The following is a 26,925-nucleotide window of genomic DNA, read 5'->3' as shown; positions in this document are numbered from 1 at the left end:
CAGCAAATAGACTATTTATTTTAAGCACTGGCTTTTGTAATTTGATCTATGTCTTAAAGAAAATGTAACCTTGTTGACTATAAAAAAAATTCATCACCAACTGAAACTTTCACCTCCTAAGAAACTTAGGTCTACTACGCAAAATCAGTCAGTCAACCATAGAGAGTATAGGTGAAACTTTGTAATACAACATATTTACTACTTTACTTATTCTAGTCCAGTGTATGCCCCAAGAACAGCCTTTGCTGGAAGCATTAACAGCCACTGTACAATTGCATAGGGAGGTATTTAAGACTTGATGTTCTCCCACTTGATCTTTTAATCTATCAGTACAGGTCCCAGATTAGCTACCTAACTAACACCTTCTACTCCCCCAAGCTTCCAAATAGCAGCAGAGCTGGAATTTAAGGGATTTAAACCTGTGTCTGTCTCCAAAGCCAACTGAGCACACCAATGCCCTACAGCTCTACTGTCCCCTGTTTAGAGGAGAGTTAGCAAATCTGAGTGCCTCTACTGGTCAGGTAGGTAACACCAATGGGCAAAGAGGCAGGTAATGGATATGCATATTTGGTATGAGCAGGAGAACTACGGGAGTTGGAGAGGGGGCTGGAGGGGACGGCAGCTATTTGGCTCCAATGACTGCTACCACGTATGCTCTTGCAATTTTTTTTGGCAACGCTGCGTGGCATGTGGGATCTTAGTTCCCCGACCAGGAATTGAACCCGTGCCCCCCGCAGTGGAAGCACGGAATCTTAACCACTGGAATGCCAGGGAAGTCCCTATGTTCTTGCAATTTTAAAAGAAACCAGAACTTCAAAATTTTATGTATACTTCTGAATATTAACATTAAATGTTAGTTCAAGTTTGTTTGTTTTAAGAGTACCACACGGGTCAAGCAGATTACCAGCTCTCAATCGTCGTTAACGTGCTGTTGGCATCATCTTTTGAACAGCACTGGTTTGCTTTGCTAAATTCTGCAGTGTTATTTTCATAAGTGTAACATCACCCTGGGGATGGGTGAGGCAGAAAGTTCATTAATGCCTTAAATACGAAGGGTGCTCTCTTTTTCAGGCAGCCTAGGTGGACTCATGGACTAATGCCATGTAAGGCAGAGCTGCTCACTTTGATCACAAGGTGCTTTTCTCCCCAGGGGCCCACAGAATAAATTTCATTTCTTTCCCATAGCAATTATACCTTGAGCAGTTGCTTACCCGTTTGTCAATGTCATTGTGTTGGAGCTGCACAAAGCGAGCGCTGATGGCTGCAATGTAACTCTGCTGATTGGAGAATGCCACGCGGCCAGCACCTTTGGGGTACTTCAGCTCTGGGTCCGTATCAATGCCAGCATAGCAGACACCGCCATACAAACGGTCCATGATCATTGCCAGTTCAACTGCAAGAAAATAAACACTGTTCGGTATAAATGTTTAGAAGGTACTCTTGCCCAGAAGGAAGGACTATGTAAGGATCATGCAGTGTAATTAAGAAACGGAAAACCCATGTTAAGTCTCATGAAGAGTGTCTACACCAGTCTTACAACTCAAGGAGGGGAGCTCCTCATAGGATATTTGAAAACAAAATGAAAAAAAAATTAAGAGTTTACATAACCAGAATTTCAGCAACAGTATAAAAGAAATGATCTATCAGCAACCCTCCTGTTCTAATTTCTAACTGCTTAGTCCACTGGAGTGGGGCCCTGGGTAGGCAAAGCATTTCAGGTACCCTAACAAGTTAATAAGAAACAGCTCTACTTACTGACCTCTAGGACTGAAAGCAATTACTAAAGTCACACTACTGTATTAAGATCAAGCTATAGAAAGAATTTAATTTAAAAAAAAAGAATTTAATTCATTTTAACTAGAGGCAATATGTTTACAGGCTTAAAGTAAATCTCTACAATTAAAAAAAATAATAAAGATTTTAAGAGTATATGCTATCCCAATTGAGAACTCTCCATACTAACTTCTCACACTGAATTCTTAAATAATAGTACTAAAAATGATCACAGCAGCAATTATTTATTGAGCACTTACAATGTGCCAGGAAACACTAAGCTGCTACAAAGGCAGTAAAAACATACCCATCCTACACCCTGCTATAAATCCAGAGGTCTGGTCTGCACACCTCACCATATTTCTTCTAAGTATACCTTTATATTGGTATATTTGCAAAACACCTGTACAGAAGGCACTTGGACATTGGAGCATTCCAAAGGTCTGATATTCTAAAATCGTCCTCATCAAAAGGTACCATGGAGAGACACATAGCAGTTACTTACCTGGATCCAAATTGCCTGAAGGTAATTGTTTACTTGATACTGGATGGCACCTCCTCCAGGTATGACCATTCCTTTCAGGCCACTCACATGGTTTAAGTCCAAAAGACTTAGTCCTACCCCTGGGGAACGACCCAAGAATCCACTTCCCTCAAACACCTACACATGGCATTTGGAAAGGAGCAGACAGGGAAGACAGATGATGACCTGGGACACAGCCAGTGTGCAAAGACCATCAGACAGTAGAGCTCCACAGGAATCAGTATCTGGGGAGAAGGAAAGCAGCACAACCTGGAGGGGTAGGGGAAGAACTCTGCAGCAGGTACAAGGGCTGAAGGGCTGAACGGTGTAAGATTTCTACAAACAGAAGGAAAGCCAAGTACTACTGGTTCCTGTAATAGGAAGCTGCTGAGGCAGTAAGAAAGCTATTTCGCCAGACAGAAAGGCTGTCTTTCTATTCAACTTCTTCAAAATTTGTCCCCAAACCAGACTGCCTAATACTGGTAATTGTTTTCTAAGTGCCTGTTTCTAACTGGAAGAATGACTTCCAGCCAACAGGTAATTTTCAGAAGGAGAGAAAATAAACTAGCAATAATTAAGCCAGAGAATAAGTGCTTTTAAAGACAGAACAGCAGAAAGCTATCCCAATGATCCCATCATGATCAGAATTACTGAGTCACATCAGCCAAGGGAACATTGCTGGTTAGAGCCCAAGTGAACCCTGACTGCAGTCTTGGGGCAGGATCCAGGAATCACATTCATTCAAACAATGCAATAAGAATCATGTGTGTACCCTAAATATCAGAGTTCAGTGGGTCCTCATACTTCACCCCAACAACTTCTGATGGCTTGGGGACTTCCTCACATAGCTAACATTATTCCAGTTACAGAGAACAAGAAACTGAACGTGTAATTAATTCACTGCAGTCATTCATGAATTTCCTTTATTAGTCAAGTGGGCTTAGTAAAATATGTAACCTCAGGGCCTGGAAATTAAACACTAATTTTCCAAAGACCTGGCTTCCTCTGGAACGGAACAAGACAGTGAAAACTCCCTCAGCCTGGTGAATGGCCAGGAAAAGAATGCTGTCAAGGGACTGAATACGCTTGTCTTCCACCCTTAGGAAGGATTCAAGAAAATATCTAATTTACAAAGAAGGTATACACACCAGCTGTGAGCTTGAAGCTCCAGCTGAAGAGAAGAGTTACTGTAACCACAGGTTCTTCTACTGCATCTTGGTCTCCAAAGGAACCTTAGGGATCCTCAGATGCCAGAGATGGCACCTTCCACAAGCACTGTGTGAATCTGGCTGCTGGAAAATCATCTTCACGTGCCAAAGATTAGGTCATGGCTGATGCTGCTGGCAGTTACGTACTTTTGATAGGAAAAAGAAACCCTCATTCACTTATGTTTTTATGAAAACTATATAAATAAATAATTTCCACTTAAAAGCTTATATACAGTCATTTTCTTGGCCACCCAAAACTCTGCAGACATTTGAGCCAATGAAGTCTCACTCAAGTGAAGGGCAATTTGTTGAGAAGCTACAAGAAAGAAATCAAGGTGACTAAGGAAAGTTTTCTGGGGGAGAAGAATATGAAGGTTACCCATCTCTCTACCTTAATCTGTATTTTAACTACAAAAGTTCTAATACTGTGATGACCCTTGAAGAAAAGTAAATAATGACCAAACAACTGCTGTTTGTATTTGGTCCTTTACTCAATCAGCAAGTCTTCACTAAAAGAATACTTCTTGCAGGCTAAACTCATGCTGGGCTCAAACACCAGAGGTATGTCACTTAAGTACTAAACAGAGTTTTTAATTATTGAGAAAAGTAACCAGTTGGTAGAAACAGCATTAAAAAAAAATACTAACAATTCATCCACTACATAGGTAACTAACAAACACAGAGCAAGCTCTCCTCAAATCCTACAAATTCCCAATCTGAAAATATTTTTTATATGGAAGATACAAATTCACCTACAGATGTCATAATGTACCACTACTTTTAGAGACTAGGTTTTAAAGGGTTCTTTAGAGTGAGTATTATCAGTTAATGTAGGAAAGCCCCATATAAATTCCCTTCCTCTGATTAGGGGGAAGCTGAGCCAAGAAGAGGGCTACCATTTTGACTACTTGGGAGGAAGAGGCAAAAACAGAAAAAAAGCAGTAAGGATCTGGTAGAAGTCAACTAAAACCTTCGTGGGTCTGTCTATACCTTATGATCTCAATCCTGCTCAAGAAATGTGAGTCCTTGATCAAGGAAGTGTCTTATCTGGAAAATGTAGTCAAACCACCTACTAAACCTATGACAGTGAATCCTCATTCTAAACCATCCTCTGTAGAGGACAAGGACAGCGTAGCTCCCCAGAGCACGTTCTTAACATTTAACCTGAGGAAGATGAGGCTACCGGAGCAGGACATACAGGTAGAGGCTGAAATTCAGACAGATGGAGGTGACAGCAGGCATAGAGTCCATGAGGAAGTCAGGAATCTCCAAACCACTTCTATTTTTTCCTTCCCATCCAGACAGTGTTCACAGCGTGTCTGGTCACCACAGGGGTGGGAAATTAGGAGTTCTGGTAGCTATATCCAAGGGCATTCTGTACTTTGGATAAGATGTTCTGTGCTCTTAAGACAACTCAAGTCATCTCATAAACAACTGTTCCATGGTAACAGTACACTACTATGAGTATAACCCACACATTGGCTCTTGTGATGAGCTTCACCGTGTCCCAGACTGGAGAAGGAAACAAGAATATTGCAGTTGTATGTAGCGTATAGCGTTTCCATGAATGCCTCTGGGTTGTGGTGACTATGCCGTGAAGGTGACTCTGAACCCCAACTGTGGTTCCTTGTTTTGCTCCTAATTCTTCACAGAGATCTGAAAGGGACTTCAGCTCGTCAGAAAGGAAATCATGATGACTCCCCATCCTGCCCCACCCCAGGATCCTGTTCCTGTCATTTAATTAGATTTCAAAGCTAGCCTAAGGCAATGTATAAGTCTGAGACACTCACTATGAGAGCCAAACGGGGTAAAGCAGGAATGAGGATTCCTGAGGGAAATACTAACACATTCATCTTTCCAGATTCTAAATTGTGAATCTAGAAGCTACATTTCTCCTCTTTGGAAATAACAAAGCAGACAGGAAAGAGGCATAAGGCGCCTCAGGATGACAAGAGGTCTGGACTTCTGAAAGAAAGGAAAATTCAACTTGAAGGTGGACTTTCTGGGTTTACGATTGCTGAGTTGGTTCATGAGAGCAGTTCACACATCTTTAGTGGAGGAAATGTGCTCATTAGCTTCCACTCTGCATGAGACGTTGGGAAGTTAAGAATATTTTCAAACAAATGATATGAACAATCAACTAAGTAAGAAGGATAAGAGTTTTAACTTGATTAAATCGAGCTGGTACCAGATTGACTGTTATTGCTGTTACTGAGACAACATCTCAGATCTCAGCTTGATAAAGCAGCTTCCTTCTGTGCAAAGAGCCCCAAACTTGAAGTCTGGAGATCTGAGTTTGAACCTTGGTTTTTTCACCTGTTGTGGTCTTGACTAATCACCCCCTTTGAACTCTGCTTCCTTATCTCTACAATGAAAAGTCTACCACTTACAACCTCACAGGGTTATCATGAGGATTAAACATACATGAGGGCTCTGAGCACACCGCTGGGCAAAGAGCAGTGCTCAAATGTTTAGTTTTGTCCAGCAGTTGTTTTTCCCTCTACTCATAAATCTTTGCTTAACATTTACTTGGCCTGGTTTCTGCTCCATAAGCACCAATTCATCCCAGTCTTACTTTGGCTTTATGCTAAGGTTGCTCAAACTGCCACTGATATGGCAAACTTTGACACTGGCTGTGGGTGAGAGTTCGCTTTTTTGGAGGAGGAGCAAACAAACACAGACATTATAAAATCCTTAAGCCTAAGGGCAATGCAGTTAATCAAGTCAGTATGCCAATTCTGGAGTTTATCTGAGACAACTCATTCTGAACTTGGGACTTGGTGAAAGAAAAAGCTTCTACAAAAAAAAAAAGGTGTCCACAATGTTCACTGCAGCACTATTTACAATAGCCAGGACATGGAAGCAACCTAAGTGTCCACTGACAGACGAATGGATAAAGAAGATGTGGCACATATATACAATGGAATATTACTGAGCCATAAAAAGAAACGAAATTGAGTTATTTGTAGTGAGGTGGATGGACCTAGAGTCTGTCATATAGAGAGAAATAAGTCAGAAAGAGAAAAACAAATACCGTATGCTAACATATCTATATGGAATCTTAAAAAAAAAAAAAAAGGTTCTCATGAACCTAGGGGCAGGACAGGAATAAAGATGCAGACGTAGAGAATGGACTTGAGGACAAGGGGAGGGGGAAGGGTAAGCTGGGACGAAGTGAGAGAGTAGCATTGACATATATACACTACCAAATGTAAAATAGATAGCTAGTGGGAAGCAGCTGCATAGCACAGGGAGATCAGCTCGGTGCTTTGTGACCACCTAGCGGGTGGGATAGGGAGGGTGGGAGGAAGACGCAAGAGGGAGTGGATATGGGGATAGATGTATACATATAGCTGATTCACTTTGTTATACAGCAGAAACTAACACAATATTCTAAAGTAACTATACTCCAATAAAGATGTTAAAAAAAAAAAAAAAAGGTGTTGGCAGGGGGACTTCCCTGGAGGTCCAGCGGTTAAGACTCTGTGCTTCCACTGCAGGGGGTGCGAGTTCCATCCCTGGTCTGGGAACTAAGATCCCACATGCCACACGGTGCAGCCAAAAAGAAAAAGAGATAGAAAGAAAAACAAAAAGAAAAAGCTCCTAGTGCTGACAAACTTGATATAAAGATGATTTCTGCCTGCTACCACTTCACTGAACAAAAAGGCTATGGTTATAATACTCCTATTTCCTTAATCACAAATCAGGATGTGATTCCTAATACATGTGGACTACCAGAATGTTTGCAGAATGTCTGAAATAAATGCTCTTAGAAAAATTCATCATGTACGTTCTCTAGATGTATGTCATACCTTACTGAATATTTACCTCAAAAATTTTTTTCCCTAGAATTTCCATAGAAAGCCATCCTCACAACAGTGGTGGTGGGGGAGTTGGGAGGGGGTAAGGTGGAGAAGGAAATTTCAGGATCCATCACAGAATATTAGCAGGGGAGAAAAAGACAGGAAAGAATCATCAGAGCAATAGTTAGGAAGATGGGAGACCCAAAGATGATGGGCAAATGGTAGGCTCTGGGAACTCAAGACTGATCTGTTCTGCAGGACCTGGTCAGATAAACTGTCAGAAGGAAGTCATAAAGTGGAGGAACAGCTCCCAGATGCCTCTAATTAGAGAGGAAGACTGAGGGTTTTTCAAGCCTGATCAAAATTGGAAGTGGATGGGTCCCAAAGCTTGATCACTGAGGCAGCCCCCAAATGAGATGTCTAAGCCAAGAAGCTAGAGTCAGAGAATACTCACATTTACAAACCAGGGAAGAATACAGGGACCAGATCCTTCATCTTCCACTTTTTCCTGGTGGTCTCCTCATAACCCCCAAGCCCGGCACTTAGTTGCTCTCAGAGCAAAGGGATGTGGTCTGGAGAGGTTCTAATGCCATAGGGATACGCAACAGGGATATTTCCATACTGAGATTTAGGAAGACATGCTGCTTACAACACTTGAATGAAGAGTGGCAACATGCTGTTGCACGTCCAGGTAGTAGCGGGAGGAGAGACAGACCAGACAGACAGACCACCCCTTTCCCTGTACTGACTCCTCTGAAGAATATGTACACTTTAGCCACACGGTGGCATGGCGAGTCTACCCACGGCCTTTCCTAGAGTCGGGGTGGGGAGAAGTGGGGAGTGGAAGGAAAGCAAGATGGAGAAACACCAGGAGACTTCAGGTAAACCATCCCGGGCTTGCCACTGTCACTGACAGGAGTGATGGAAGGGAGAGACAAGAGACGTAGAAATGTGTATTATTTGACTTAGAGAAGGCAACAATCAGGCAGTCCAACTTTGGGTAAACTCATCTAGATTTTCCACTGATATTTTCCCATTTTCAGGCTAATTTTTCTAGGCCCCTGATTTTTTCCAACTTGAATTTTTAAAAGTCAAGTCACGCTTGTCAAAAGGTCAGAAGGAGCAACCTAAACTCCTCAGTCAAAAGGTCAGAAGGAGCAACCTAAACTCCTCAGTCAAGACAATACCACTTAAAACAGGTTGCCTTGTTTCTTTAGAAGTGTTTCTGCACTTCTATTTGGTGGGATAACTATATTTAGAATAATTTATTAGTGATAATGGTCTCTGTCTTACAATGGGAAAATATCAAAGATAAAAAGCCTCACAAGATCCAAAGGAATAATTCTTGAGTGATAACATTTTAGTCACTGTAACGTGTTGAAGGACCACTTTTGGCCCAGGATAAGGTGAAAATCAATCTGGACACATAAAATCTCACCTGTTGAGTCTCATCATCACTGATATCTAGTCTAGGATCACCTTGTATATAGTGCTTGAAATAGTTTTAAGACTTTTCAGAATTCATAACCACAACACCCCCGGAAATAATTAAAAATGCCCTGAAGTATTTAAAAATCAAAATTTGAGAATCATTATGTTAAGGAGTATAATTTAGCATCCAATTAACTGAGTTAGTATTTTATTCATACATTTCTCATCTTCTTCTGTTCTGAAATCTTTGATTCTGTAGATGACGACCTGTTCAACATGATAGTGGGATGTCCATTCAGGGTGGCATAATGTGCATTTTCTCAGTGCCAGTAACACAGTGCGTGCTCAATACGTGTTTATTATTCCAGTGAACTGCACTGTATTCAATTTAAGATTGTCTAGCAAAGTCAAAATGAATTCTTTTAAAAACAGTCTTCTATTCCAAGACACACACCAATCCACAAAGCTCAGTGTGTTCCAAAGAAAACTAATTCTATGCACAGGGATAAAAGCTGCAGATGTTAACTCTTTTCATCTAGATTACATGGCCTCCAATCTGGAAGTCTTGGATAGATACAGTAAAATTCTAAGATGCTAATGTAGATTGTTTACCCTTCTAGAAACTAGCTACACTTATAGGAGGTGCTGGCATGGGGGAACATTGCCATTAGACCAAGTGACTGTAGATTACTAGCCAATAGTGGCAAAAACAAAATTTTAAAACAAAAAAATTTAGCTTACGTTAAAAAAAAAGAACTTTGAAATTTACAAAATATGTACTATCTAGGCAGGGAACACAAAATCCCATTTCTGACTAGATAACTAAACATAATTCTTGTTTAACCCTAGAACTTGCAGCATCTTATAGACACAGAACGTTAAAGAAAGAATATAATTTAGCATCTTGGGTTTCCTGTCTTGCAGTGTCAGTGTGATCATAAGAACAGTGTGAAAAATAGATCATCACAAGATTTAAAGAGAGAAAAGGATATAGAGGCCCACACCTATCCTTTCAAATCATTTAAACAGAAAGAATAAAGAGTGACTAATAAAAAAGGGAATTTAGTTTATAAACTATTGTGTCTGTGACTTAAAAATAGACATAAGAGGTCAAAGCCAGTTCTGTTATTTTTACAACTGTGGGAACTTTTCTTTCAGAAATTTGTTTTTCAGATTCCCAGCTAAGAAAAAAGGAGAGGAGCTGAGATATTAAAACTAATTTGTGCTTGTATTTAGTTGCAGAAAAGAACAGCTAGAATACTAGCAATGAATGTCCATTTTTGTAGAATCCATTTGCAGTTAAAACACTATCAAAGGAGATTTTTCTCCCTCTCCACTCCTAAACACACCACCAGTTAGAAAAAGCCAGGAATATTACACAGTGCCCCCACCCACATTTTTTTTTTAAAGCACAAGCTGTTTAGAAACAAAGGGCTGCATTGGCCCTCATCTCATAATGCTGTTCACGTTCGAGTTAGCCCTGCTTAGACTTTATTTTCTGACAGCAGATAAAGGGGGAAAAGCATCTCTGCTGTTTTGCTTTCCTTCTCTGGGCAGGTTTTCCATGAGAATGAGAAAAAGACCCAGTGATGCTTGACTTTCTGAAGTACCATAAAATTACAAACTCCACAGTCATAATTAATATGTTTTAAAGTCCTTCAAAATGGAATTATGAATACATCTTTGTACAGACCTAAAACTTATCTTTTAGGAGTAGATTGGAGTTGAGATTTGAATAAATATGTTAGAAATGTTGAGGAACATTCAGAATTAAGAAGTCCCCAAAGTCATAGAGCCAAAGAGCTGTAGGTACATTTTACAATTCTGTTTCACAACTTGATTTTAATGACCTCTGCTTTTTCTTTTACTTTTTAAGTAGAACTAAGTCTACTTGCTTACACTGACGTAGAGATAACACTGTCCTTTTTGCTACTACAGTGGCAACAGCTACCTTATTTTTTCATCTTATTTAAAAAAAAATAAACTCAACTATTTTAAGCACTTTGAAAACTTTGTTCTTACAAATAATTTTATTATATTCCACGGGCAATCACACTAATCCACAACCAATTAGATTTGTCTTTGGATTTAAATATTGAAGTCATCAGCCCAGCATCACTTCAAATGCCCCAGTCAATAATGATTCTGCCCAATCCCAGCAGGCACAATTATTTCATCATTGGAAAGGTACTTAAAAAACAAAAAACAGGGGAGCTTTCAAGAAGTCAAAATAAAGATGCTCAAATACATACCTCACTTTTCAAAGTATATAAGAAAAAACAGGAACCTGTTTCACTTGGGAAAAGTTCAGTTTGATTCCCAGTGACACAATTTCTAGCAGTTGTTTGGTTCCTCACTGACTAAGTGGACACACAGCTGCACTGGACAGATTTCTGATGGGGTGACTTCTTTTTCTGTCATATATAACAATGCTAACTGGCATAAGAGTGCACACTGCCAAATGTATTGTTATTATTTTAAAAATAATTGGTTGAATAGGGAGGCACTAATTAGAATTCATCCCTCTGAAATAACAATTTAATGAAATTCACTCTTGTACCATAAGAAAATACAACATCTTGGGAGAAAACATTTAAGGGTCAGCTCAGTGAAACTGACCTGACAGCCTTCTTTTTGGAGATTGTGCATAGCTGACCAGAAACCTAGAAAATATTGAAGACTAAACACATTGGGGATTTTGTTGTTGCTTTTGTTGTTGTGGTGTTACTATTTCCACTCACCAGCTCGAAGGGGTCGTGGAACTCCCCCAACAAAGATAGTTTTTCTGGGGTCCAAAGGCTGAGAACCATCCATTACAAAGTCACTGTCACTTAGGTTCCATGGTCGAATTTGCACCTGAAAAAAAGTCGTTTACTTGGTCCTTACTTCATTTCCATCAACCCCAAATGAGAATAAGGTGACTAAAGACAAACCCACTGATTTGTGCATTTTACAACATACACAACCCAAACAAAATCCAGTTTTTAGTTAATGTAATCTGCATTAAGTGGCTTTCAATAGAACTCTTGGGGAATCTACTTACAGGTATTAGACTCAACACTCTAGACATATACCATGAAACCTTCAGAAACCACCTGTGGTTTAAAAAAGGGCAGTCTTTTATAGATAGAGTCTGGGTTTTGAATTTTAACACATGTTAGACTGTTTATAACCGGTCACATTACAGCACTTAGTTTTTTAAGAGCTCACCTAAAGAGGGACAGGAACATTGGGAATATTTTCTAAAAATTATCCATATGTCTGGCTTTTAAATGATCACCCCCTAAAATTAAAACATTTCTCTTTCAGCAATATGATTTAACACAGTTTAACACTTATCAAGTTAGCACACAATTACCAGCAATATCAAATACTGAAGGTCACAGATTTATCGACTTTTGGTTGATCTGATTTTCCTAAACAAGTCTGGTTAAATAAAGGTAAGCCTAGAAATTGAAGCAAATTTTCAAAGAGTAGAAAAAGAAATCTCTATGACATATTTCTAACTGGTAGTGTCTCTTCACTGGGACTCTGACTTCCTGCCCATAGTTTACACTGTTTTACCATTATCATATAAAATAAGGTATTCCATCAGAATCGTAACCTTAAAACATAATCCTTTCAATCCATAACCGAACAAAACAAAAAAAGCACAAAAAACCCTCTCATACCGAAAGGCCAGTTTCAGCACTGCCTGAAAACCAACCAGTCACTCAGCTGGCCATGCGCGCTGGGAAGTGGGCCAGGTATAGAAGCAGAGAAAATAGTGTCGGTCTCTAAGGAACACCCCTCTCCTTTCCCCTCATCGATTAGGATAGGAAACAAAACAGCTGAATTTTCATTTTCTTAGTATCAACAAAATTCTTCTTTTGCCCCATTACTCAACCAACAACACAATGCAAGGAAACACGTATGATAATTTCTTATGTGGCCTGGCTATATCCAGGAGTACTCCTATTTGAAAGGTAGTAAATCTGCCAATTAACACTTTCAAAACATCTTGGGTCAACTCTGACACCGGCATCGCTCAGTTAGAAGCAGGCTACACGTTCCTTATGATTGTTACAAAATGTAGGCCCCCGCCCCGCAGCTTTTTGGGCTTTTACGACACAGTTGCCTTCACCAGTTAGCCAGAAGCCATAAAATCTCCACTTCTTCCCTAGACCCTAAAACCTTGGACCTGTTTGTAATTCTGTTAACACCCAGGCATCTGCTCTACCTTTATCACTTAAAAAAAAAAATCCAGTTCTTTCCTTGTAAAATTTGGTCTGTTTGACTAAATTATCGTTCCCTTGACATTTATCACAAAGGCAGATTCACCAATACCATAAAACACCACTTTCAAATGCCTTCATGAGGGCCCATTATTAATTTTTAATTAAAAACACAATGTCCTGACTCTAAGAAAAAGGACTCTAATGTCACCAAAAAAAAAAAAAAGTAGGGCAAATCTTTTTCTACACAGAGCCCTCTCTTCTTCTAGTCTCATCCTTTATTAAGTAGTTAAGGCAGCTTCAGGACCAGGTAATTCCATTAACTTTATGATAACTGAGTTTGCTCATATGGCTCACAAATGAAAACAATTCCTGTGTAGTATCCATAGTGTTCTGGTTTCATTTAATCAAAAGTACAGAAAATGTAGCCTTGTACAATAGCTGGAGGTTACTGCTGCTCAAAAGAACTCTGCAGACGATCTCAAACCTGCCTGTTGAGAGTCTTCATTGCTGCCTCTTCTTCCCTCTGACACTCTCCCCATCCCTTCATTACATCACACACAACCCATTCCCTTACCCTATTCTTGGTAAAAATACAGGAAGAGGACTAGGGAGACAGTAATGGTTAATCCTATTCACAAAACCCACATTTCCCAGCTGCCACCACAGGACAGCTCCTCAGAGCTCACACCACTGCGGATTCAGAGAAAAGTCAACACAGGCCAACATCAGTACACTCTAAGAGCTAAGCAAAGAGTAATACTGTGGTACTGTTTGCGCTGAGAAGTTCCATTCACACTCTGGTTTCTCTCTGAAATATAAGACCATTCTCACACAGGCATGTTCTCCATCTTCTAAGGTTTATTCTCAGGGTCTAATATCCATGTTCTATCTTTCTGACTTACTCTTTGAAAAAAAATATATATACATGTTTCTCTACTCTTTTAATCCCATACTTTATAAGCTGGCTCAGATATTTTGTAGAAGAGGTAGAATATAAGTAAAAGAACTGTTTTTTTATTATCTTTATTTCTTTAATAATTAGTTTTGAGAAAGGATGAAATTAGATCTCTGTCCTAATTCAACATAAACTTCCCCTGGCAAAACAGCTTTTACATACATAGGGATTACTCTGTGTGTGTGTGTGTGTGTGTGTGTGTGTGTGTGTGTGTGTAACAACTCTTGCAGGACGTTGTCAAATAGGCTATACTGGGCAGTAAAAGCCACAACATCCTAAGAACAAGGATAAGGTGAAGAATGGTGAAGATTACCTTAAATGAGCCTGACATGGTTTCAACACTACCTCCTGAAGAAACCTGACCACATTTGATTACAAAGGTGACTCTAGGAAGAGGCTATCTGGGAGGGAGCACCCACTAGCCCTTTGGCCATGCCATGACCTCACAGCAAGGGTTACACAAAAACAAATGTCTGTAGGGCCAGACAGGCAGCATAAACATGTCAAGCTACCAGGACAACGGTTAGTAGGCAGGCAGTGACACAATGGAGTAAACCACTCCTTTTATTTATTTTTTTAAATTTTTATTTTCTATTGGAGCATAGTTGATTAACAATGTTGTGTTAGTTTCAGGTGTACAGCAAAGTGATTTAGTTACACATATACATGTATCTATTCTTTTTCAAATTCTTTTCCCATTTAGGTTATTACAGAATACTGAGCAGAGTTCCCTGTGCTATACAGTAGGTCCTTGTTGGTTACCTATTTTAAATGTAGCAGTGTTAAACCACTCTTGTTAAAGGAAGCAGACACCTCTCAGCTCCAGCTAGTAGTTAGCATTTGCGAATGTGTTGTCAGACTTTTCCATTTCTCAAAAGTAGCTAGAAAATTCAGATTTTTATATAAAACTTCAAGATTTTTGAATGTTGGGAACTAATTCAAATGTATAAAGTCACCTGTACACGCTAGACAAAACTATCTGCAGGCCAGATCTATCCTGTGGGCCCCGGTCTGTGATCTCTGGTTAGAAAGGTTTAGTAACCACACAGCTCCTCACAATGGAATGTTTTATTGCATAAACGATTATGAGACAAAATTAAAAAATGGTTTTTCTTTAGTGTCTTTTTTAAGCATGTATTCCTGTGGAAGTTCTGGTCAGGACCATAAACTTACTTTTAGCTGAATTATTTGTCTTCTAAATTTTTATCTCCTTAATTAATAATTGGCTTTGTGTAACTGCTTATCTCCAAAGGCAAAATCTTTTTAAGGATAAAGGCAAAAACCAAACATAAAGCTTGGTAGTATAAATATACCAGTTTATACCATCAAGTGACTTCAACAGCCATCAAGAAATCTAAAAGAACATAACATTAATATGTAATAGCAACAGTTAGTACTAAAAGCACTAATTTTCCTTTTCAAGGTTTCCCAAAGTGTGTTCTGTGAAGTGCAGATCCCTAGGGTTCTTCTGCCAGAAAAGCAGTGTTTAGGAAAGAGTTACAAACTTCCTTCTTGGAGCTTCACAGCACACACTGGTGTATATTAATTAAAGGCTCTAAGAAGTTCTACAGGAAATGAATCTATTCAAATGTTGTTTAAGCCAGCATTTCCAAAATTACTTCCATGGAACCTATTTTCTTTGCATAACACCTATTAATATCCACACTTTGGGTAATACTGCCCTATTATATCTTACTTTTTAGTATGTATCAAAATATGGCATAATAAGGTTGAACTAATTGAACAAAACATCATAGAAACTTCAATCAAAGCCTTTTCCTCACTTATTTCCTGCTATTGCTCTCAAAGAGTTAACTAAAATTTCATCCTGGTTAAAACTGAAAGTCATTAATAGGGATAGGATTAGGCTAATTTCTAGGGAAAAAAATTTAAGAAATGCAATAGAGGTCACTTATTTTGACAGGATGCTACAAGATAACATCATTTCCTAAAAAGATAATTTCACTGAAAATTTGCAAAAGCCTCTAAGTTAAAATTAAATATAAAATGCATTTTTATTGTATCTTTAATAACAGCATAAGAGAAAACATACAGTTTTAGTAAGAACAGTCTTAAACACAAACCTTAGGACTTCAAGTTTCTGAACATGACCAAATCTCCCTATAGCTCTAGAATTCTCTCAGTTTAGACCACTATTTAGAATTTAGACATTATCTACCAGTCAATAATGTTATCTTGAGCTCATTTTAAACATCTCACCCTATATGCGGTCTGGTGCTCTCCTTAGGTTACAAACATCTACCACATGAAGGGTCTACTGCACACTGCCTTCCTTTTCATTTGTTGGGCTCAAGGCAGCTCCAAAAAGCAACCAAACTGTTCAGAGTCAACAGTGCAATCCGGTGGCTAGTTCAGGAAATCACCTGACCAAATCCCCCTTCCCTGCCATTTGATCTCTTTCCCACGAATTATCCATAAAGCTCATGGCTCAGCATCCCCCCAACCCCACCCCATTTCCTTTTTCCTCTTTTCAACACTCTTCAAACTCCTACTCAAGCTCTTCAGGAAAAGGTCTCCATTTTTCTCTCCCTAATCCTACAATCCTTTCAATGTACACGAATCAGAAAAACAATAGTGCAGAACCATCAGGACTGCTCTCCCCAGTGAGCAGCAGCTTCCCGGCTCTTCTGACAACCAGGATGAGTCAGCTAAACCGAGGGCCGCTGATACAGCTGCAACAGCGCGGCTGCAGTGGCAATGAACTCACACCCACCCCAGCTGTCAGCAATTCTATTTTAAGAATCCCAGACCTCACAGAATGACTGGAGTGCCCCACAGTATCACAAATAAACTAGTCTGTGGTTTGTGAGGCATCTTTATCTCTTCCATGTGTAAGGGGTTGTTTTATTACTATAACCACCAAAACTAATAGCCGTAACAGCAATAACTGTGGTTTGGACTCTTCAAAGTATATTCACATTTGGTATCTCATGTCAACCTAATTTTCACCACATAGCTCCCGAACAAACGGCTCAGCCGCCTTTGTGGAGTTCAGATGCTACCTATGATTCTCAAATGCTGCCCTCCACCCAAAAGAGAGGAAAAGAAGATGCCCTCCCTGTATCTTCTGCGGTAAGTGGCCAGAAAGAAACTTAACATCTGCTCAGAGTCATTGGCCTTGATAAGACTTCTGTACCCTGGGCAGCTCTGGGGCTTCCAGGCAGAACTCCACTGGGACTCAAAGCAAAAAGCTCTCACTCTCACACTAAGACTATTCCTCAGATACCAGTAGATCACAGGCCCCAAAGAACCTCAGCAAAATAGCCTGGATTCTTCTTAGACAGGAAGCCGAAAGTAACCCTGGGAAATTCTCTTACGCTCTCCCAGGATGCTCCACACCCACCACCAGCATCAAGAAACACTCTGCAGGTACAAAAAGGAAATTGCTGCCATCCACACCAGGCTACACAGCCTGAGGCACGGAAACCACAGGCTTACAGCCCCAACGGGAACTTCAGTTACTGTTGAACAATTCAAATAACACTCTGTATACTGTTGCATAAGGGCACCCAGTACAAAAACAGAGCATGCATAAACTGTGCCCCCAAAATGGTGATGTACATCCTTGCTCTATGCTTGATGTAATAAAGCCACTATCAATTAGATGCTATGATTAATACCCGTATTTACAACCGTAAGATTCAAGGAAACATCTTCCCTCTAAAGGCCTTCCAGACTCCCTCAGGAACACCTGACCACTTTGCTTTTGAGCCACCCCACCTCAACTACCGTCTATAATGCGTCCATCATAGCACCTGTGACTCCTTACTCCACTTACTATTCACTTGGCTATTTCCCTCCATTGGACTCTGGGGGCCTCTAAGGCTGAGACCATATCTCTGTGTGGGTCCCAACTGCCCATCACAGCACCCAACCCTTAGTGAGTGCTCTGTGCTCCTCAGCGTGCTGGTGAATTAACGAAGGTTTTCCCGAGGGGCAGACAGTGGTGCTGTAAGAACTTGTCCAGCAGCTGCCCCTCTATAGCTCCCCAATCACTCTCCTCACTCCACTGAAAGCTACCTTCTAGAGGCATGGAAATACACTGTGTCTGGTCACCAGTGGGTACGCCAGGGCTTGGGCCTAATCAGTGCAAATTTCTGATGCCACTAGGTGACGCACGCGGGGATCAGAATTACCTAGTGTTCATCGTCACTTCTGATATTCCCGCATCACTTAGAAAGTACAAGCGTGATAGACGATTCCCTTTTGAAAGAAAGAAGAAACTAGCACTTTTGAGCACCTACACTGCACCACTGTGCTAGGCATTTTACATACACTGTCACATTTAAACTCACCGTAACTGTTATGCTGTAAAAATTATCTCTACTTTAAAAACAAGGAAACTAAGACTCAGAAGTGTGACGTCAACTCAGGACCGAAACCCAGGTTTATCTGACCCCGAGTCTACAGACACTCTTTCCACTGCAACGATGCTGTGTGCCTGCAAGGCTCCCTGTCCTCCAGGCTACTGGCCACCAGCTCTGCTTCCCAAGAGTCTCCTGGAAAAGCCAAAACGCATTTTTATTTGTGAATGATTAACCTCTCTCTTCTTTCCAATCTCATTTGGCCCATTTTCAACGCATTAAGAAATGACCCATAGACTCTTCTTAAAGCTACTAAACAAAACTAGCAGTTAGAAAAGCTCAAATATGATTTGGCAATGAAACTGGCTATTTTAACTTCTAGGTTCATAGCCTCAGGCACTCTTGCGCTGCAGCCAGACAATTTTGTCCAATGTCTACATAAATGTGTATTTTCAGTTCCATGGCACTAGGGCAAGGATGTTGTCACTGGCATGCCGATCACTCAAACTCTTGAGAGGGATGTACACATAAAAGTTCACGTTACCTAAGTTTTTCCTGGGAAGAAGCCTATTCTTTGAGCGAGCTTCATGCAATACTAATTCCACCAGAATCTTCGCAAGTATAATCCCCAAAGAGGTATATAATATGCTGGATTAAACAATATTACACACATTTATTTATCGCAAAACTCCTCAGAACTTTAATATATCAATGTTTCCCAAATGTTCTTGGCTATGGAATCTTTAATTAAAGGAGAAAATGGATATAAAATGTACAAAGTAAGTGCTCAATAAGGGACACCTATTATTATTAAGAGCAAACCTTCTGTCAATGATCCTCTCAAGAGACCAGTGTTTGATGAGACAAGCGTTCTTCAGAACACACTTTGGAAAACACTGACTACGATCCCTTAGGGGATGGTATTGGCTATTTAGTCCCCTGGTTACCATTTTGTACACTGGAACTGCAGCATCTTTTAGACCTCCCTAGAAAGGAATAACAGCTTCCAAAGACTCAAGCATTAAGAAACTCTGGACCCATTTGCAAAATCAGAGATTCATGGAGAAAAAAAAATAAGACTTATTATGAATAGGCGGTACTGCTCTCATTTTAAAGGAGGAATTCTTTCTTTGGAGAAATTCTTAAGATGGGAGGTGCCCAAAGCATGAATTTAGACCAAGCAACAAATAAATAAATCAAGAAGATTAGAAGTGCTAAAGATTTCCAAGATGGGATATGACACAAAACCAGATTTGATTGAGCCAAGATAAAATTATAGTTATTGTCTTAGTGGGTAGCAGGTGGGGAATGAAAGAGTTTGAGTAAATATACCACAAACCCAAGGACTGAGGCCATCAATCAAGACTGCCCTACAAGCCCCTACCTGTCTTTCCCAATTTAATTTCCCTCTACTCCCTTTCATATATTTGTGTTCCATCCTAAGTGTTCTGCATTCATACCACACAATTTCTCATTTCTGTGTTCACACTGTTGCCTTTCTCCAAAATGTCTACTCCCCCACACCTCCATACTTCTCCTGGCCAATCTCCAAACTCTCTTCATGCTTCAAGACCTCGTTTAAATGACACTTCATCCAAGAAGCTTTCTTTCATCACTCCTGGTATGTATAAACTGTCCAAAGTGCTTAATCTACATCTTACCTCGTTGTATTTGTTCTTTTTCTTAATTTGACAAATATCTGAGAACCTCTTATGCACCAGGCTCTACAGATTTGTCTATTTATACACTTGTTTTATCTATTCATTATATTATTAAGTTTTTGAACACAGGATTTTATGTCTGGTTCAAAATAAGTTCTGATTCATAGTAACCAATACTAAAGCCTTGCACATAGTAGGCACTCAAATGTGGTTTGAAGGAAGAAAGGAAGGCACAGCATTTTTAAAAGCTGTATGTGGGCTGGAGAGAGCTTAAATCCTAGGCAAAACAATCCAGCCTATTTTTGTAACTAAAAAAAGTGATGAAAAATGCTAGAGATTCCTCTGATATATAAATGGGGGTAGGAGACACTGGAATGACAGACAGATTAGACAGATTTAAAAATTAAAGAATTAAACCGGCCTCTATTTCCAGCTTCCTTTTTTTTCCACAATTTTTTTTTTTTAATTTTTGTCTTTCTAGTTTTAAGTGGATGACCTGAGCAATAACCTAAAGAATTCATCTTACATAAGACACTTCAGTTCGGTAAGACAGTTTAAAAATATATAGCAAAGTCAATCTGTCATGTTTTAGAATATTTATAAATTGTGATTGTGCTATAAATTGTAAGGAGGAGGAATTAGGAAACTTTTCTGATACTCCTTTCAAGGTGTTTGCTATCCCACATCTCTGGCCAAAGTGTTCTAGAAGTTAAGAACCATAACGTCTCCTTCCTCACCTCCTTTTCAAGGTTACTCTTTTCAGCCCCTCAATCTGTTAGACCCTCTTAGGTTTCCTCATCTATCAGTCCGCTGTCTTGAACCTTCAGGTTCAGCCTATTTATACATTCAAAAAGTAGAGTTCCCTTAACAAGAGGGACCACTGTCACAATGGCTGCCTGCTTTGCTGAAAGCATGGACAAGAACATAGCTATCCTCTGGGACGCCTGGGACATCTGAGCTATGGAACTCCTCTTGTTGGAGGAGGGGGAAAAAAAATCACAGATCTAGAGGCTTTGCAATTATTCCTACTCTTGCCAATTTGTCTTTCATTCTTTAAGACTGAGGGGGTCCTCTACTCAATACCCTGTAATGGCTTACATGGGAAAAGAATCTAAAAAAGAGTGGATATATGTATATGTATAACTGATTCACTTTGTTGTACATCTGAAACCAACACAACATTGTAAATCAACTATATGCCAATAAAAGTTATAAAAAAAAAAAGACTGGGGGGGGGGGTCAATTAATCAGGCCATAAATACAGTTTCTTTTGCCATCTTTCAGGATCAGGCCTATATATAGAATAGTCTGAGTGGAGTCATCTAATGAAAGGTAATCACTGACCAAAAATATAACTACCTGAAATCCACTAAGTATGGATTCATTTGAGTTAAAAAACAAACATGATCTTAGAAAGGATAAGTGAGAGGGAACCTTTCTATCAGGCGCTGTATTAGGAAAACCATGTGATTAACCTAATCCACACAAAGGGAGTGGGGGGTTGATTTGGGGGAAAGGGAGAGGGCAAAGGACAGAAAATCTGTGAGGTCACTTTAGAATATGGTGTATATTTCCAAGGAGAAATTCAGGGAGGATTGGAGAGAACTAAACAACAGAATGAGGGCACTAAGATCCTGAAAGGTAGCCAAGCTAAGAAGTAGAAAAAGCCAGAAAGAGCCACAGCTCAGAAGGTTTGGTGAATGAGCTCTAGAGGCTGACTTTACCTTGAGCTATTGCCCAGGTCCTTATTTACTCCCAAAGGTTCAACCCAGCTCTCACTGTCTGTGGGAGCATCCAAAATGAGGTGGAATGTACCGAAACCTGGTAGGGAAGTGTGGCCAAATGAGGCTGGGAGTGGAAGATGTGGAGCTGAAGCCAAGAAAGAGAAGGTTTCAAAAATGGAGCCAAAAAGAGCCAGAACCCAAAATGGGATCCAGTTCATTAGAATTACAGGTATTTGGGGACTTCTATGTTTCCCATCCTAAGTTTTATTTAAATTGTTTATGCTGGAAATGCTGAGTATGCCTGGGTCAAAGAAATACGTGATCAGCAGCCACCATTCAGAATTCACCAAGCTCCAATAAAACTGCTTCACTTGGGCTCAGAAAATGGAAACTGCAATAAGGCAGGAAATTTGTAGAAACACAAACAATGAAAGTTAGTTTCCCCTATAAACATTTCCGAAACAGATAATTACACTAATTAATTTCAAAGGTCCTTCAGGCCAAGGGTAATACACATGTTTGGAGGGGAAACACTCAACAGTGCTGGTGTCGCGTCCATACCACCTCCGCCTGCAACCGCCGCTGCTCATCCCCTCTCACAAGACGTCCAGCCCTGGTGTGCGCTTGCCCTGACAGAACATATGACCCACCTCCTCCCACACAGCCAGTGACATGGCCCTTCCAAGGTACACAAGCCCCATCTGCTCACCTCCAGACCCCTCCCCTCAATTCAACAGCTTCTTAATCTACTCCGGGTGTAACTATCTCAGTATGTACCTCTACCCCTCTGTCGTTTTACAGAGACGAACATATTTCAGATCCTCTCCTACAGTGCATGACCAGCCCCACCTTAACCCTTTTGAGCTCACTCCCACTCCCACTGATGTGTCAGTGGCAGAGACTCTCTGGAGGTTGACCATTTTCCTCTGACATCTGACCCTGCCAAACTGGGCTCAGTCTGTCTAATTTCATATTACTCCAAAGAGATGTAGAAGTTATTGCAGCTTTCTTATTATTTTTTCAGAGGAAACACTGCACACTCCTATTCTAGTCAGTCCCCATGTCTCCCTCTTAACACACAGCCTCTCTACACTGTTTAAATTAAGACGAAAGTTAACAAAGGCTCCCTACTCTTTTTCCCAGCCTGCTGTTTTCTACTGTTTTCCTATACAGCTACCTGTATAGCTACCCTATCCAATGCTGTTAACTGCTGTTATAAAAATTGGGCAATAGCCCCAGATATTGAAAAATTATAGTGATACTTTCAAACTTGCTAAAATCCTTGCCTCTTCCTCTGCATCAATTATTGTACCGTGACTCAGTATCCCCACTCTTTAGTAACACCCTCTTCTGCATTACATACTGTAATCTCCCACTTATAGGTGGCCAAGTCCCAGCACCATTTTTTTGCAACCAATTGTAAACCCTGTTCTAGATGCCACCATTCTTTTCAAAAGATGTTACTAGGTAGATAAGCTCTAACCCTGCTCTCCTGAATCCTCTAGCACTATGTAGAACTAATAGCACCATTTGTTCAAGTACCCAACCTCACCAAATGCTTTCACATTCATTTTGTTCTTATCTGAGCCTCTCAACATCCCAGAGAGGAACCATTATTCTTCTCATTTTATAGGTGAGGAAGCCAAGTTGCAGCAAGGATTATGTGACTTATTCAGAGTCAAGTAGATATTTAAATGCTAGAGCCAAGACTCAAACTGGGAACTTTACATCTGACCACAACTCTTTCCCCATACACATTTCTGAGAATAAACCTGGCTGTCAACCAAGCCCAACACCTCTGGTGTAAGGGGATGCTTTAGGCCCCATGACAGATACCTGCTTTGGTCCCTTAGTCCACACCACTAATTTTTACTCTATATCCCACTCCTAGCATCAAGTCTTGACACACAAACTCACCCCCCTCCCCACCACCTAAGGATCTTTACTTCTGCCATGTTAACCAAGTTTTTTCTTCTGCTCTAAACATTCTTGCCCCTTCTCCACTGATAGCCCCTCTGTCAGGAGAAAGGAAGCGGTCTTCCTCTGTTACCTAGTGACTTACACTCTTTGGCTCAGAAACCACAAACTTAACCATAAATTCTGTAGAAGTGTACATTATTTATGATTTTGGGTCCACGTTCTCTGTCCTTCCCCTCCGCTGCCCTATTTGAAGCTATCCCATTTTAGATTATAAGCTCCTGGCCCAGAAGGCTCTATTTAGCCAGCTGTGGGTACCACCCAGCACAATGCCTTGCATTCAAAGGCATATAAACATTGATGATTATGATCTTTTTTAAAAAAATAAATAAATTACTCCTGCCCTTGATCTGAAATAATGACAGAAACCAGCTGCCAAAACCACTAAGAGCATTATTTACTTCAATTCAGAGTTTCTGAATAGGAATTAGCATAAAAGAGCCATAAAGTGAAAGACAAGGGCACATTTGTTTACATGTGGTCCCAAAGGTATAAAGCAAAATACTGAGTAATTTGTTATTAGCTTCCCATCAACAGCAGTCCAGCGCTACTGCGTAGCAAGGTCACCCCGGGTAAGAGGATCCTAGTTTCAGCATTCCCATGACAAGGAGAAGGCGATCAGCTATTCCAATTGCATACATGCTCTGGAAAAGCAACAGCTGGCTGCATATTACTCACCGGTTTATCCTTGATGGTGGGGCTTGACACGCACAGGTACAGTTTCCCGTCTTCTTCTAGGCAGGCATCTATCAAAGCTTGTACTGAGCTCTCCTCCTGGAACAGCAGAAAGGCATAGCCTTGGGGAGAACAAAAACAAAAGGGTGGGGGGAGGAATCAGTAAATTAAACTCAACGTACCAATTAAAAATTTACCTATTGTTTCACTTTGGCAAATTCTTACTAAAAATCTAAGAACTTGAAGTGGGACACAGGGAAGTAAGAGTCATTGAGACCCTCATGTGTTAGGTACTCATAGACTTTACCTTGTATTGGGTATTACAGGCACTGTATTAGGTACTCATAGACTTGACTTTGATTAATTTCCATAATTACTCAGGGGAGCAAGTTCAGAACACATCTATGGAATTTCCATTAAGTAGCTTTGGTCATCTTTAATGAGAGCAGGCAGACTCACCAATGGCCTGAGCCACAACGGCTCAGGAAACAAGCGTCACCTGCCCTCCAACTTCCACCAAGCTCTAGGCTTGACACATGCTGCAACATGGATGTACCCTGAAAACATTATGCTAACTGAAAGGAGCCAGGCACAAAATACCGCATATTATATGGAATGGCCAGAATAGGCAAATCTAGAGAGACAAAAAATAAGATTAGTGGTTGCCTAGGGCTGGGGGAGTGGAGGGAATAGGTACAGTGTTTCTTTTGGGGATGATGAAAATCTTCTAAAATTGATTGTGGTGGTGATTGCGTAACTGTGAACATACTGGAAACCACTGAACCGTACATTTTAAATGGGTGAACTGTGAATTATATCTCAACAAAAGTTGTCCAAAAAAAAAAGCTCAACAATAGGCTAATTTGTCTTTATATGTTATATCTGATGGTGATGCTCTGTTCCTTCAAGGATATTCTCCTGTCTCATGGCTGAATACATGATCTGTGAGCGTGGACATGAGCTGCAGTATGTCCACGGACACAGCCAGCTTTGTTCAGTTCAATTCAGTAAGATTTACTGAGCAACTGTTACAAACGAGACACAATCTATGGATTATGAGGAAAACTGAGATGAACGAGACTAGGTTCCAGCTGTCCAGAGACTTATGTGATAGAAGAAACAGGCCTTTAGACAATTAACTTCTCGCTACAAAGCTGAGGGAGATAAACGGAAATAAAAAGTACTATGGGAGCCCAGACAAGCAAGGAATCTGACTTGAGAGAATCAGCAAAGACGTCAAAGAGGACAATAGATGTTCAAGGGGCCAACTGTGGCACTTGCTGCCACACTGGCATTCATGAATGGCAGCTGAGCAAAGGCCCAGGATGAGCTAGTCTAAACCTGAGTATTCAGCTGTTCAACCTCTCTACAATCCCTTCAGCTTTGCTAAGTCTCTCAGCTGTCACCTCCGCTCCCAGTCCTGCTACTGACCTCAAAGGAAACCATCACCAATAAGGCTCTCCCCTGGCGCACTGTGTGCCAGAAAGATGTAAGTGGTGAAGAAGGATAAGAACCCCCGTGTTCAGAAGCTTCTCACACATCAAACAAAGATGCTCATCAACTGGCCTAGAAGCAAAGCTCTCTGGAGTCCTGGGTAGCACGTGATGACAGTGGCAGTGGACAGTGAATAATGGGTACTCTTTATCCTTTTTCCCCAGCTCCTCGTCTACTATACAGAGCATCCAAGCAGAGTAGGAAAAAGATCAACCATTATGCAGCACACCAGGAGTGGCCAATGCAACAGGCAGAAGCCAACACACAGGGGAAAGCACCAAGCCCACAGGAACGGGTATGGAGCTACAAGACGGAGGCTGCCTAGATGGCAGGACCCAGAGCTGTTTTCTGGGCTTTGCTCCCAGGCTAGATGGGTCAAAGGATGCAGCAGATGGCCAGGCAAGAACAATAAAACTTAACCGCAAAACTAGAAAGGATAATACATCATTTCTTCATACCCTCTCTCTTTTCGAAATAGTATCAAACGATTACCAAGCCCCAGCGAATCTATTAAAAGTTCAATGTTTTCAATTAATGTGAGAACATTAATTACACTTGCCAAAGAGAATATTAGAGGTCAGTGGGTTAAAAAATGCAAAGATCACAAAGAGGAGGTCTCAGCATGTCCTCTCAAACCTCCTGCCTCACCAAGTTAAATCTTGGTGCAAATCTTCCACAAAGGTCCTCAGAGGCACGCTGAATATCTTGTTCTTGGAGAGGGCCCTGTCTGTGTACGGTACGCGCAGGCACATCAAAAAGGCCTGGGGATGGGGCAGCTCAGTGAGCTGGGGTTCTCTCTAGCTCCTTGCCTCTGCAAGGCCACCGAGCTGGCTGCACCTTTCCTGCACATTGCTGCCCACCTCTTACAATCTTCCACATCAAATCCCACACTGTGTTCAACGTGGGCATCAGAGGAAAGGGAGGGTATCTCCCCATAGCAGCTGAGCAGCTACCACAAAATCACACAGATTTTTCACTCAGGCCTGTCTCACAGCCATAAATGACAACACTGGCAGTAGACAGAGTAAAAACAACTGGGAGTCACAAGTAAAAGCCTGATACAAATATTATTACCAAGAAAAATATCTACAACTTCTTTTCCTTTCCCAGGGAATGGGCCAATTTCTTCAGAATGGCTCTTTTACAACAAATCATCTCT

At 40.7% G+C, this 26,925-nt stretch overlaps 1 protein-coding gene across 5 annotated transcripts in view; it reads right to left on the bottom strand.

Moving 5' to 3' along the window:
* CPEB3 (cytoplasmic polyadenylation element binding protein 3) overlaps positions 1-26,925 on the bottom strand; it is a 181,438-nt gene that overhangs the window by 24,705 nt on the left and 129,808 nt on the right. For all 5 annotated transcript variants that reach the window (XM_036829282.1, XM_036829283.1, XM_036829285.1 and 2 more), the window contains 3 exons: positions 24,276-24,394; positions 11,480-11,594; positions 1,212-1,393 (listed from right to left, as the gene is read on the bottom strand). In XM_036829282.1, coding sequence (XP_036685177.1) covers positions 1,212-1,393; positions 11,480-11,594; positions 24,276-24,394 — 416 coding nt within the window. The remainder of the gene's footprint in view (positions 1-1,211; positions 1,394-11,479; positions 11,595-24,275; positions 24,395-26,925) is intronic.

This window comes from Balaenoptera musculus, chromosome 16 (genome assembly GCF_009873245.2).
Source record: "Balaenoptera musculus isolate JJ_BM4_2016_0621 chromosome 16, mBalMus1.pri.v3, whole genome shotgun sequence".
Classification (NCBI taxonomy): domain Eukaryota; kingdom Metazoa; phylum Chordata; class Mammalia; order Artiodactyla; family Balaenopteridae; genus Balaenoptera; species Balaenoptera musculus.
The sequence above is the reverse complement of the archived record's forward strand: the minus strand, read 5'-3'. Positions and strand labels throughout refer to the sequence as shown.